We start from the raw sequence: 13,339 nt of genomic DNA on the forward strand, positions 1-13,339 counted from the left end.
GTACATCCGTGAGGCAGAGGTGGAGACGCGGAAAACCTTTGAACTTGTCAGCGTTTACAGTCAAAGTAAAAAGTATGTGAACCCCTAGGAATTCTCTCTGTTTCTGTCCAATTCCCACATAACACCTGCTCGTATCTTCATGTCAGTCACCATAATGAACACACACCGTCTCCTAGAACTAAAGACACACAGATTTTCAGAGAAGTGTTGACCGTATTGAATAAATCATTCAAACTGTGAAACTGAAGGTTGGATAAAGTAAGTGAACCCTCAGCTAAGGACTTTTTAAAAAGCTCATTGCAATCTGAATTTCGCACACCTGGAGTCCATTTAATGAGACGAGTTCAGAGGTGTGGTGGCCTTGAATGACTTTGATTGATCAAAAACACGATAAAGTTTGAGTTTGAGCTTTTGACAAAAGCACATCCAGATGGGAGTCACGTCTCGCACTAAAGAGCTGTCTGAAGAGCTACGATGGAGAATCGTTCATCTACATGAGGCTGGAAAGAGTGACAAAGTCCTCTCAAAGATCTGAGATCTTCATCAGTCTACTGTTAGGCACGTTGTCTATAAATGGAGACCATTTGGTATAAGTGGGCGCCCTGCCAAGATGACCCCAAGAGCACAACACAAAGCCAGCAATGAGGTCAAGAAGAACCCTAGAGTGACAGCAAAGGACTTGAAGAAGTCATCAGAACTGGCTAACATCTCCATTCACGAGTCAACTATACACAAAACACTGAACAAGAAAGGAGTCCATGGCAGGACACCAAGAAGGAAGTCACTGCTATCAAAAAAGAACATCGCTGAACGAGCACTTGGACACTCCACAACAGGACAGGGAAAATATTTTGTGGAGTGAAGATACCAAAATTGAACTATTTGGGAGGAACAAGCAGAACTTCATTTGGCATAAAAAGGGCACCACATATCAACATCAAAACATCATCTCTACAGTAAAGTATGGTGGAGGGAACATCAGGATTCAGGCCTGCTTTACTGCATCAGGACCTGGACAGCTTGCCATCATCAAGTTTATCAACAAATTCTCCAGGATGATGTGAGGGTTTCTGTCCGTCAAGTTAAACTCAGAAGAGGCCGGGTGATGCAGCAGGACAACGAGCCCAAACATGGCAGCAAATCAACAGCACGATGGCTTCAGAAGAACAAACTCAGCCTTGTGGAGCGGCCCAGTCAGAGCTCAGATCTCAATCCTATTGAATGACTTGAAGAGAGGGAGCCACACAGAAGACAAGCAAAGAATATGAAGAGTTAAGGCAGCTCAGCAGAGAAGAATGGGCTCAAATCCCCCAAACACACGATGTGCAGGTCTGATCTGCAGCTACAGGAAGTGCCTGGTTGAGGTCACTGCTGCCAAAGGAGGGTCAGCCAATTATGAAATCCTAAGGTTCACTTACTTTTTCCACTACCACTGTGAACGTTGAATGCATTTGTAAAATAAAGACATGAAAGAGTAGAATTGTTTGCGTGTCATTGTCTTAAGCACATTGTGTAGATCAGGACCTGTGACTTCGATGAGGATCAGATCATTTTTTATGACCAATTCACGCAGTAAACAGGATCATTTCACAGGGTTCACATACTTTTTACTTTGACTGTATACTGGTGAGGACCTTACTGGTTCCACAACGCTGTTCAGTTGGTAAAGTAATCTCAAGTGTGTCTGCACTTTCTGAGGAGGCATAAGAAATGTTGCATGCCAGCCAGAATCTTTGGCAGCTTTTATGGGGTACTACAGAGAGCTTTCTTACCAATGCCATCACAGTCTGGTTTAGTAACTGCTCTTCACAGGACTACAAAGACCTACAGCGGGTGATCCGGACAGCCCAAGCCATTTCAGGTGCGGCTCTTCCATCTCCGGAGGACATCTGCCATGCTAGAGTCATCAGGAGGACCCGTACATTTATAAAGGATGGAACTCACCCTCAACAGTCTATTCACACTCCTACCTGCCATGTCGAAGCCGCTATAGGAGGGTGAAATCAGGGACTACAAGACAGCAGAAGGCAATTCGACTTGTGAATGATTCCCATCCATCGCCTCTCCCTCTCACAATATCTGACTTTGCTGGCACACACTGAAGGTCCAGCCAGCCATTTGCCTGCTCTACTCACCTTTTGAGTTATGGTATCTTGTATAACATTTTTTAATAATTTTAATAATAAATCATTTTTGCATTTATATAGTGCTTTTCTCACTACTCAAAGTGCTCAGCGGGTTAAGGGCCTCGCTCAAGGGTCCAACAGAGCAGAGTCCCTATTGGCATTTACAGGATTTGAACCAGCAACCTTCCGATTGCCAGTGCAGATCCCTAGCCTCAGACCCACCACTCTGCCCAATTTTTTTTTTTTTTTAAATATGTTTATGTAATACTCATAGTACCTGTGGTGGGCTGGCGCCCTGCCCGGGGTTTGTTTCCTGCCTTGCGCCCTGTGTTAGCTGGGATTGGCTCCAGCAGACCCCCGTGACCCTGTGTTTGGATATAACGGGTTGGATAATGGATGGATGGAATACTCATAGTATTTGCACTGTATATGCCTACACTGCACTGCTGTATTTATGACAGAAATTTGCTTTTCCATTTTATTGTCACCGTACTGTCTTATGCTGAACTCGTGTGTACTGGTGGCCTAAAGAGCATGCGAAGCAGGGCTGTCATTGTGCATCGCGACTGCCTGTTTACTGCGCAAATGACGAGAAATCCTCAGCTCAACTCCAGCACTTGACACCCTGCGACATAAACGAGATGTCCACAGAGCCCGTCACCTGCACGCTATCTAGCGCCTTGCACGGCTCATTGGTAGTCAACGATTAAAAAGCCACAACCTTCACCTCGCCCCTGCCGTCAACCGTCCAGTGGGACACAACGCGACAAAACCGAGGCGACAACTCGCACCGGCGAGAAGACGGTTCCCCGTGCCGAGGTGTCATCGCGCGCTCCCAGTTCAGCCACTTCAGCACCTGCCCACTCACCTTATCACCGGCAGGGTGCCGCTTCTCAGGCGAGCCATGCCAGGAGGATGACGGCGCGGCCAGTTTGACGGAGCGAAAGGATAAAGCGACAATGACAGCGTGAATGACTTGGTCACCCCTGGCGGGTGGACTCGCCTCAAGCCCACGTTGTTTCCTGTCCTCCTAACGTTCAAGACCCTCAGTGTTTGACCACAGTCGCCGGTCACAAGCTGCCGCCGCTCACTTCCTTGTTGTGAGATTGCCTGAGATTGGCAGGACGCTTAGCCAATAGGAGCGGCCCGCGGAACCGCCTTGACCAATGTGGAGGAGCCGTCGGCTGAGCGGGAGTGGGGCAGGGCGAGTCAAGGTGAGTCTCTCCAGCGCGTGCTTCGCTTCTCTTCTCTTCTGTCCGGCAGTTAGCGTTGATATAAAAAGCGGCTGAGGAGGAGATCGGCCATCGCCGGCGGTACACTGCGTGACTGAGTGGAGTTTAGGAGAAGGGAGCAACACAAGCGCTCGATCAGAATGGAGCTGATGATGTTAGTGGCTTTGACTACCTGAGCTACCTGGCGTTGACCTGCCGCATTAGTACAATAACAATTACTAAAGCTTCTTTGTATACAACATTCTCAGCTTGTTCCTCAGGTGCAAAGAACCCCAAAGTGCATTCAATAAGTCTGGAGACGACATGGCCTCCTCGGGGCAGCTTGAAGCCATGACAGAAAAATGGAGGAACGGATGCTTGATTAAAGAAAACGTGACAGGCAGTCTGCAGGATTCAAACTCGGATTCCTTTGTTGAAAGGCAAGTTTGCTAAGCACAGCTTCTTTGTGGACAGATCGCACTGGAGCAGCCCTCGCCAGAATTATACAGGACAGTAAACCGGACTCATGGGTATTGTGGCTTGGGGTCCCAAAAGCACTTTCAGAGGTTGTCCTCTTTTGGGTTGCTGTCCAAACTCCAATTAGGTACAGAAAAGGGCCTTGAATAATCTTTATGAAATAAAAGGGTTATTTTAACAAAAGGCTCTGCAAACCACAAAGCTCCTAAGACAACAAAGAAATTGCCTGAGAAGACAAGACAATCCACAGTGAACACAATGAGTCCTAAAAGAGAATCCGAAGGCGAAAACCAAAAACAGAGCACAGGTTCAAAGAATTCAGGAAATCACAAAGCAAAAGCAAAAAGCACAGTAAATACAAGAAACCCTCCACTCCCTGAACCACCAGGAACTATGGAAGGTCCTCTGATACAGTACAGTATATAGGGTGAAGGGCAGTAACTGGGGGTGACTGGCAGGTGGGACCACCCACAAAACACATGGGATGGCATTTCCCAATTACAAATAAACACAAAGAAAAATGTACACAATAAGCAAAAGAAATATCAATACAAGTAAATGATACAAGATTAGACACAAGAGACCAGAAACACAACTTTGAACCCCGGCTACGGGAGAAATGCCAGCTGAAACTTGACAACGGGGAGAAGAAGTTGTGTGCCAAGTTTCAAGTCAGTGGCTTGCTAAACAAAGCGGTGCATAAAGAACAAACAAACTGAGATTCTCCTTTACAGGTCTCAAGATTTTCACAAAGCTTTTGATAAGGTGCCACATGTGTCATACTGATAGAAGTGGGAGTTCAAAGTGCAATGTGGAGAAGCAAAGGCTTATGGGGAGAGAAACCTGATCAGGCTTAGCAGCAGTCATCAGAGCAGTGGCACTGAGGACAGAGAAACTCTCATCTCACCTGCATGTCCACATAAAATAAGGAGTTTGAAAGTGGCGTCCATCAGGGGGCAGTGCTGAGCCTGCTGCTCTTTTTATTACACAAGAATATAAGAATAGATTATGATTAACTAGCAGCGGCACTTGGCATTGCCCAGCTAAGTAATTCTCAGCCTGGCAGAACTATATTAACTTGTATCTAGCAATGGAAGACAGTAAATTCATTTATTTCAGGGCTCAAAATCTGGGAAAAGGCAACACTTTTTAGTCTCACTCTAGTAAAAATGAAAAGGTACCCCCTCCCAAGGTAACCCCAGGGGCAAATTTTGGGTTTCAAAGTAGTCCAGTGATTCTCCCTGACAAAGTAGAATTTGTTTACAAAAAGATGTGTTGTGAATGGACCGTAAAGAACAAACACACACAAACATACACACAGATATTAAGTTTATATATATAAGATTAATTACATTTACTGTATATAGTTCTATTATATCCATCCATCCATTTTCCAACCCTCTGAATCTGAACACAGGGTCACGGGGGTCTGCTGGAGCCAATCCCAGCCAACACAGGGCACAAGGCAGGAACCAATCCCGGGCAGGGTGCCAACCCACTGCAGGACACACACAAACACAACCACACAACAAGGCCAATTTAGAATCGCCAATCCACCTAACCAGCATGTCTTTGGACTGTGGGAGGAAACCCACGCAGACAACCTGCAAACTCCAGACAGGGAGGACCCGGGAAGCAAACCCGGGTCTCCTAACTGTGAGGCAGCAGTGCTACCACTGCACCACCATGCTGCCCCAGTTCTATTATAACTTATTCAAAACACTTTACATTGACAGTGGGGAGCCACTTCAACTTATTGATTTCCTTATTTAATGAGCTTCCACCTCCACTCGTCTATTGGTAAGCTTCATCCACTTCCTCCTGACTCTGGCTCCCCGAGTAGTGGCCTCCGGCTCCTCTTATAGGGCACTGGGAAGGACTCCAGGTGTCCAACAACCTTCTTCTGGGTGTGGCAGAAGTGCTGCCAAACAGGACTCCGTAGACATCTAGGGATTCCCAGCAAAGGCCACGGGCCCCAGCAGGGTTGCGCTTCCATGCTCCAAACCTGTGGCCCCGCTTCAAGCCAGGGGAGTTGCCCTCTAGCATGTCCAGAATAAGCTCTCTCTAACGGTACTTCCACTATCGAGGCGTCTCGGTAAGGCCCCGGCCGTTCACCACAATGCAGAAGTGTAGAATATATTCAATAGTAATCATACCTGAGGCCTTCTAATGCAGGGGTGGCCAACTCCGATCTTGGAGGGCCGCTGTGGCTACAGGTTTTCATGCTAAGCATTTTCTTACATAGTGACTTGTTTTTGCTGCTAATTAACTTCATTTAATTTATTTGCTATTTAATACTCTGACCCTTTAAATCAGCTCCGGTTTCCTACCACAGTCCAAAGGCAGGCAGGTCAGGTGCATTGGCGATCCTAAATTGTCCCTAGTGTGTGCTTGGTGTGTGTGCCCTGCCTGGGATTGGTTCCTGCCTTGTGTCCTGTGTTGTCTGGGATTGCCTCCAGCAGACCCCCGTGAACCTGTGTTAGGATATAGCGGGTTGGACAATGACTGACTGACATGACTGACTGTTCTCTTTTGATATTTGTGCTTCTTTCTGTTTCCTGCTTGTTCAGATTTAATCTCCCGTTTTCATTGAATGAGCAGACAGAGGCTCCTTCTTACAGGGGGGCTGCTAACAGGGCTGTAGTTACTAAAAGCAGGGAGATCTCAAAGTCGAGCTTCACAGGAAAAGAAGAGAAGGTCAACTAGAAAAATCCCCAAAACAAGACAAGGAAAACCTTCACACAAAAGAGCTAAACTAAGAATATTCAGAAAGGTCTCAGGCTTTACCTGACTGAAAGCCCCAGAACAGGGGGCCAAGACGTCAAGGTGTGGACCCCCAATGCCCGCGACAGCAAAGGTTTTCAAAGGAACACTCCACTCAGAAATGATCAGTTTGTGTCTCTTACTTACCCCGTGTTGTTTGTAGCAATGTCTGAAGAGAAGTTTTAATCTCATGTTTTCACAGACAACTGAGGCCACCAAATTACCGAAACAATGGGCTGGAATGAAGACCCACCCTGAACAAGAGCAAAGCAGAATCAAAATGTCCAGGAAAAGAAAACTCCGATTACTGGGGCTGCATTGTCCACCTGCCAGGTGCCCAGTCACATGTTCATAACGTCCCAAACACGTGTGGTTTGAATAAAATATCGTTAAACAACTCACTTCCAGGAAAATCTTCTCATGACAGGCGGTGGACTCGCACGGTTAAACTGAAGTCCCGCCTCCTGCTCTTCCATTGGTCACTCCCACTGGCTACGACTTCGGACAGTTTGCCATTTTCTCTTTTTTTTGCCTAAACTACTTTTCTGTCTGCAGCTCTTTTGTGGCTTTTTGGATTCTTTGAACATCAGGGTGTGTGAAGTCGTTGGTGTCTCCCGTTAAGAATGGTCATTCTTTGAGTTTGCTGTTGTCATGTATCTGTTTGAAGTGATGCATGTTTTAGGTTCCACTGTTGTTTATTATCATAAGCCAAGTTTCCATCCAGTTTTTTGCGACGTTTTGTTATCGACAAACAGAATATATGTTAAAAAAATGTGCAAAATTTGCTGTCTCCAGCCTGTTTCCATCCAACTGGCTTTTTATCGATAAAATGGTGTGCGTGATGACGTCATCCCCCCCCAAAACGAACTGTCGCATAAGTTTTGTTGTATCGCGAAAAAAAATCTGCCCTTGAGCCGTTTCCATACATAATTTTGTGTGTGTCGCAAATTATCTACCTTTTGTTTTCCACGTTACACCCCCTCCACTAAACAAAGAAATGGAGAGATTATTGAGACAGTTTTTTGAAATTTGCCAGCTTACTGTTATTTTAGTTTCACAAATAATTGGAATTGTACATAATATCCGAAGGCGACAGCAGAATGAAGCAGTTGCTTGTCTGATAGCCCTAGAGCTCGAAGAAAGTACCCCAGTGCGACGAAACCCCAGTGCGGGTATGGGAGAGACGACGGAATAAGACCTTCTAGATGGAGGTGGTGGGGAGACAATTCACAGAAAATCTCTGGCTGCAACATTTTAGGATTACACGGCCGACATTTGAGATGTTGTGTGGATTCATCAGTCCTGATGTTGCGCCCATCACAGGTTGCCCCCGACCACCGGTTCCAACCCAAAAGCGGATTGCCATCGCCCTTTACAAGCTGGCAACCTGCGCCGAGTATAGAGTAGTTGGAGAAACTTTGCACCGGGTTAGTAAAACTACCAAAATAAATCAACCATCGATAAGAGTGTATATGCTGTGTGCACCGCTATTAAAGATTCTCAAAATGATGAATGCGGCGTTATATCAGACTTCCGACTGTAGCGAAGGCCAATGAAATTGCATACCGCAATTCCTTGGTGCATCTTGTGCCACAGATTTACGGTGCGCTGGATGGCACGCATGTGCCTATTCTTCCCCCGACGGAAGGCTACCGCGATTACATTAATCACAAAGGGTGGCCATCTATTGTTCTCCAGGCCCTTGTTGATGACAGGTGCATGAAACGAGACATTTGCGTTGGCACTCCTGGAAGTGCCCATGATGCAGCTGTGTTTGCAGCATCGGATCTGTACAGGTGAGCCCACCTTTCAACATCCCTTCTCAGTGCGATGACAACTGAACTAGTACTGTAACCTGCTTCCCTTAAGGTTTTTAATTAAAACTGAAATTTGAATTAATACAAAATAACGACGTTTAATCAAAAAAGCTAAAGTTAATATTAATGAGAGAATTTCTCATATATGCTAAAACATCTGCCATTTAATAATAAGAAAAAAATGTTTAGATAATGAAACACACGGTTTATTAAATATTTTGACTGGCACAGTAAACTACCTTTGCGGTTTTTGTATTATTTAGACATCCTGAGAGACCCCCCAGGCTACAGTTGATGTGGAGGGAGTTCAGGAGACCCAGCCTATCCGCTACTGCATTGGCTCATCACGAGACTGTATCATGTGACACATTTATTTGCATTAAAGCCCTTTTTTCCAACAAAAAGTGTTTCCAATGTAGTTTTTGCGACATCTGAAGTATCGATATGGAATTTATGTGCTAAAGTTAAACGGAAAAATATTATGTCGACATGTACAACATTTTATCCATAATTAGCATTTCCATCAGCTATATCAGTAAAAACATTTGAAGCGCTAAATATTTTTTTGCAAAAACTCCTTGGATGGAAACCTGGTTATAGTTACATAAGCCATGGCCTTAAAAAATATGAGGAAAGAAAGAAAAATCTTTATTTGAGACTTATTCTAGTAACATAGTGCATGTTTGGTGGGATCACCCTTCCAGTCAACCCTTAAACTCTGAAGTCAGGATTCTGGCCTGCTCCAATATCATAGCCACCATTTTGACTTTTTTATTGGCTTTTTTTATTTTGATCCCAGCCACAGGAGATGCACAAGCCAGTGTGTTTCTTTGTGCCGGTCCCAAGCCCGGATAAATGCGGAGGGTTACGTCAGGAAGGGCATCCGGTGTAAAATTTTGCCAGATCAATATGCAGACAACAATACAGATTTCCATACCGGATCGGTCAAGCCCCGGGTTAACAACAATCGCCACCAGTACTGTTAGCCAACAGGGTGCTGGCGGAAGTTGGGCTACTGTTGGCCGAAGAAAAAGGAGAAGAAGAGGGGGAGACGTAGGCAGGGGAGAGGAGGAAAGTAAAGAGAGTAGAACTGAGGGTAGGAACTGTGAATGTTGGCAGTATGACTGGTAAGGGGAGAGAGTTATCAGATACGATGGAGAGAAGGAAGGTTGATATATTGTGCGTGAAGAGACTAAATGGAAGGGGAGTAAGGCCAGGTGGATTGGCGGTGGATTCAAATTGTTCTATCACGGTGTGGATGGGAGGAGAAATAGAGTAGGAGTTATTCTGAAGGAACAGCACATCAAGAGTGTTTGGGAGGTTAAAACAGTGTCAGACAGAGTAATGATTATGAAGCTGGAAATTGGAGGTGTGATGATGAATGTTGTTAGTGCATATGCACTGCAAGTTGGGTGTGCGATGGATGAGAAAGAGGATTTCTGGAGTGAGTTTATTGAAGTAATGATGAAGTAGTGATTGGAGCAGATTTCAATGGACATGTTGGTGAAGGGAATAGTGGAGACGAGGAGGTGATGGGTAGGTATGGTGTCAAGGAGAGGAATGAAGAAGGTCAGAGGATAGTGGATTTTGCCAAAAGGATGGACATGGCTGTGGTGAATACGTGTTTTAAGAAGAGGGAGGAACATAGGGTGACGTACAAGAGTGGAGGAAGATGCACACAGGTAGGTGATATCCTATGAAGAAGAGTCAATCTGAAGGAGATTGAAGACTGCAAAGTGGTGGTGGGGGAAAGTGTAGTTAAGCAGCATAGGATGGTGGTCTGTAGGATGACGTTGGAGATCAAGAAGAGGAAGAGAGTGAGGGCAGAGCCGAGGATCAAATGGTGGAAGCTGAAAAAGGAAGACTGCAAGGTTGAGTTTAGGGAGGAGGTTAGACAGGCTCTGGGTGGCAGTGAAGAATCACCAGACAGTTGGGAAACTACAGCAGATGTAGTAAGGGTGACAGCAAGAAGGGTGCTTGGTGTGACATCTGGACAGAGGAAGGAGGAAAAGGAAACCTGATTGTGGAATGGGGAAGTACAGGAGAGTATACAGAGGAAGAGGACGGTAAAGAAGAAATAGGATAGTCAGAGAGATGCAGAAAGTAGACAAGAGTACAAGGAGATAAGGTGACAAGGTGAAGAGAGAGGTGGCGAAGGCTAAAGAAAAGGTGTATGATGAGTTATATGAGAAGTTGGACACTAACGAGGGAGAAAAGGACCGGTGGGGTAGACAGAGGGGCCGAGCTGGGAAAGACATGCAGCAGGTTAGAGTGATAAAGGATAAAGATCGAAACGTACTCACAAGCGAGGAGAGTGTGTTGAGCAGATGGAAAGAGTACTTTGAGAGGCTGATGAATGAAGAGAACAAGAGAGAGAAGAGGTTGGATGATGTGGAGATAGTGAATCAGGAAGTGCAACGGATTAGCAAGAAGGAAGTAAGGACAGCTATGAAGAGGATGAAGAATGGAAAGGCTGTTGGTCCAGATGACATACCTGTGGAAGCATGGATGTGCTTAGGAGAGATGGCAATGGAGTTTTTAATGAGATTGTTTAATGGAAAGTGAGAGGATGCCTGAGGAGTGGAGAAGAAGTTTACTGGTGCTGATATTTAAGAATAAGGGGGATGTGCAGGACTCCAGTAACTGCAGGGGGATAAAATTGATGAGCCACAGCATGAAGTTATGGGAATTAGTAGTGGAAGCTCAGTTAAGAAGTGAGGTGATGATTAGTGAGCAGCCGGATAGTTTCATGACAAGAAAGAGAACCACAGATGTGATGTTTGCTCTGAGGATGTTGATGGAGACGTTTAGAGAAGGCCAGAAGGAGTTGCATTGCATCTTTGTGGACCTCGAGAAAGCATATGACAGGGTGCCTGGAGAGAAGTTGTGGTATTGTAAGAGGATGTTGGGAGTGGCAGAGAAGTATGTGAGAGTTGTACAGGATATGTACGAGGGAAGTGTGACCGTGGTGAGGGCTAAGGTAGGAGTGACGGAGATGGGATTACATCAGGGATCGGCTCTGAGCCCTTTCTTATTTGCAATGGTGATGGACAGGCTGACAGATGAGATTAGACAGGAGTCCCCATGGACTATGATGTTTGCTGATGACATTGTGATCTGTAGTGAGAGTGGTGAGCAGGTTGAGGAGACCCTGGAGAGGTGGAGATCAGAGTGGAGAGGAATGAAGGTCAGTAGGACCACCAAGACAGAATACATGTGTGTGAATGAGAGGGAGGCCAGTGGAATGGTGAGGATGCAGGGAGTAGAGTTGGCAAAGGTGGATGAGTTTAAATACTTGGGATCAACAGTATAGAGTAATGGGGATTGTGGAAGAGAAGTGAAGAAGAGAGTGCAGGCAGGGTGGAGTGGGTGGAGAAGAGTGTCAGGAGTGATTTGTGACAGATGGGTACCAGCAAGAGTGACAGGGAAGGTCTACAGGACAGTAGTGAGACCAGCTATGTTATATGGGCTGGCGACGGTGGCACAGGAAACCGAGCTGGAGGTGGCAGAGTTAAAGATGCTAAGATTTGCACTGGGTGTGACGAGGATGAACAGGATTAGAAATGAGGACATTAGAGGGTCAGCTCAAGTTGGACGGTTGGGAGACAAAGTCAGAGAGGCGAGATTGTGTTGGTTTGGACATGTGCAGAGGAGAGATGCTGGGTATATTGGGAAAAGGATAGTAAGGATAGAGCTGCCAGGTAAGAGGAAAAGAGGAAGGCCTAAGAGGTTTATGGAGGTGGTGAGAGAAGACATGCAGGTGATGGGTGTAGCAGAACAAGATGACGAGGACAGAAAGATATGGAAGAAGATGATCTGCTGTGGTGACCCCTAACGGGAGCAGCTGAAAGAAGAAGGAGATTGGCTCTGCCATTTAGTGGCTGTATTGTCAGCATGTGGTTGCTAAGGGTTCAGCTCTGGATGTCACAATGGGCCACGTCTCTGATGCTACCTTTTATAATCCTGATTACGGATTTGAAACTCTAACAGCTTTGGAGTGTGTGCTTCCAGTCCTACAAGTCTTTTAGTTATCAACGTCTGGTTAACGGCTTTTTTGACATGATTGAGGATTTAGAATTTGAGTTTTGGCCGCAGCTTTTCTGACTTTTGAAATGGATCCTTCCTGTAGTTTTCTGAACACAAATGCATTTCCTGGTCCAATTATGTCTGCCATGCAGTAACATTGGTTAACATGACCCTTCATGTGATATCAACATTGCAAAACATGGAATGAGAGAGAAGAGCACAACAACAGATTGAAAATTAAAGAAAAATGGCTGAAAATACAATCAGGTGCACAGTGGACCTCATGCTGGTGCAGATCTGAGAGGCTTTCTGGTGCAGAAGGTACATTTACTGGGACAGTTTGACAAACAATGAAAAACCTGGAAGTACTGGAGTTGTGGCTTGATGACCAATGAAGGAGGGGAAAGACGGGCAGTAAAAGGCTTTGTAAATCCCTAAGGTTGGACTAACTTGACCTGCTACTTCTACACTTTGAAATGATGTAAACTCGTGACTACTGCTTTAATCGCACCAAAATATAAAATGTCATTTTGAAAAACAGTTGTTTGCTGTACTTATGGCGATTACATGCAGCTGCCTGCGTCCCCAACAGGATTACAAAGCCTTTTACAGGCAGTGCGCCGTTACTGGTGATTGTTATAATTCAATAACAGTAACAATCAGCTTGACAGTAGAACACATCCAGTCTTGTAATTTCTGAACAGAACTTCTAAACATCGCCACTGGTAAATGACATCTCGCTAAACGAAGGCAGGTGTCCTGATGAAATGAAAGCCCACAGCCGTAGCGAGTGGCCCCTGAACATGAGCAGCACCGATCCGCAGTCCCTCGAATCAAGGGTGGGGGTCCAGCGAGCTGCCGCAGCAGCGCACGTCTTCTCCCTCCAAACTCTCCGCGTGCTGGAATCGCGACCTTCGCC

At 45.7% G+C, this 13,339-nt stretch overlaps 1 protein-coding gene across 1 annotated transcript in view; it reads right to left on the bottom strand.

Moving 5' to 3' along the window:
• The window catches only part of LOC120524644 (multidrug resistance-associated protein 1-like), a 104,469-nt gene extending 99,742 nt beyond the window's left edge, over positions 1 to 4,727 (bottom strand). Inside the window, exons 1-2 of the mRNA XM_039746471.1 lie at positions 4,722 to 4,727; positions 2,995 to 3,156 (exon numbers count right to left, since the gene is read on the bottom strand). Of these exons, the coding sequence (XP_039602405.1) occupies positions 2,995 to 3,156; positions 4,722 to 4,727 (168 nt within the window). The remainder of the gene's footprint in view (positions 1 to 2,994; positions 3,157 to 4,721) is intronic.
• Positions 4,728 to 13,339: the final 8,612 nt, after the last annotated feature.

This window comes from Polypterus senegalus, chromosome 2, assembly GCF_016835505.1.
Source record: "Polypterus senegalus isolate Bchr_013 chromosome 2, ASM1683550v1, whole genome shotgun sequence".
Lineage (NCBI taxonomy): Eukaryota > Metazoa > Chordata > Cladistia > Polypteriformes > Polypteridae > Polypterus > Polypterus senegalus.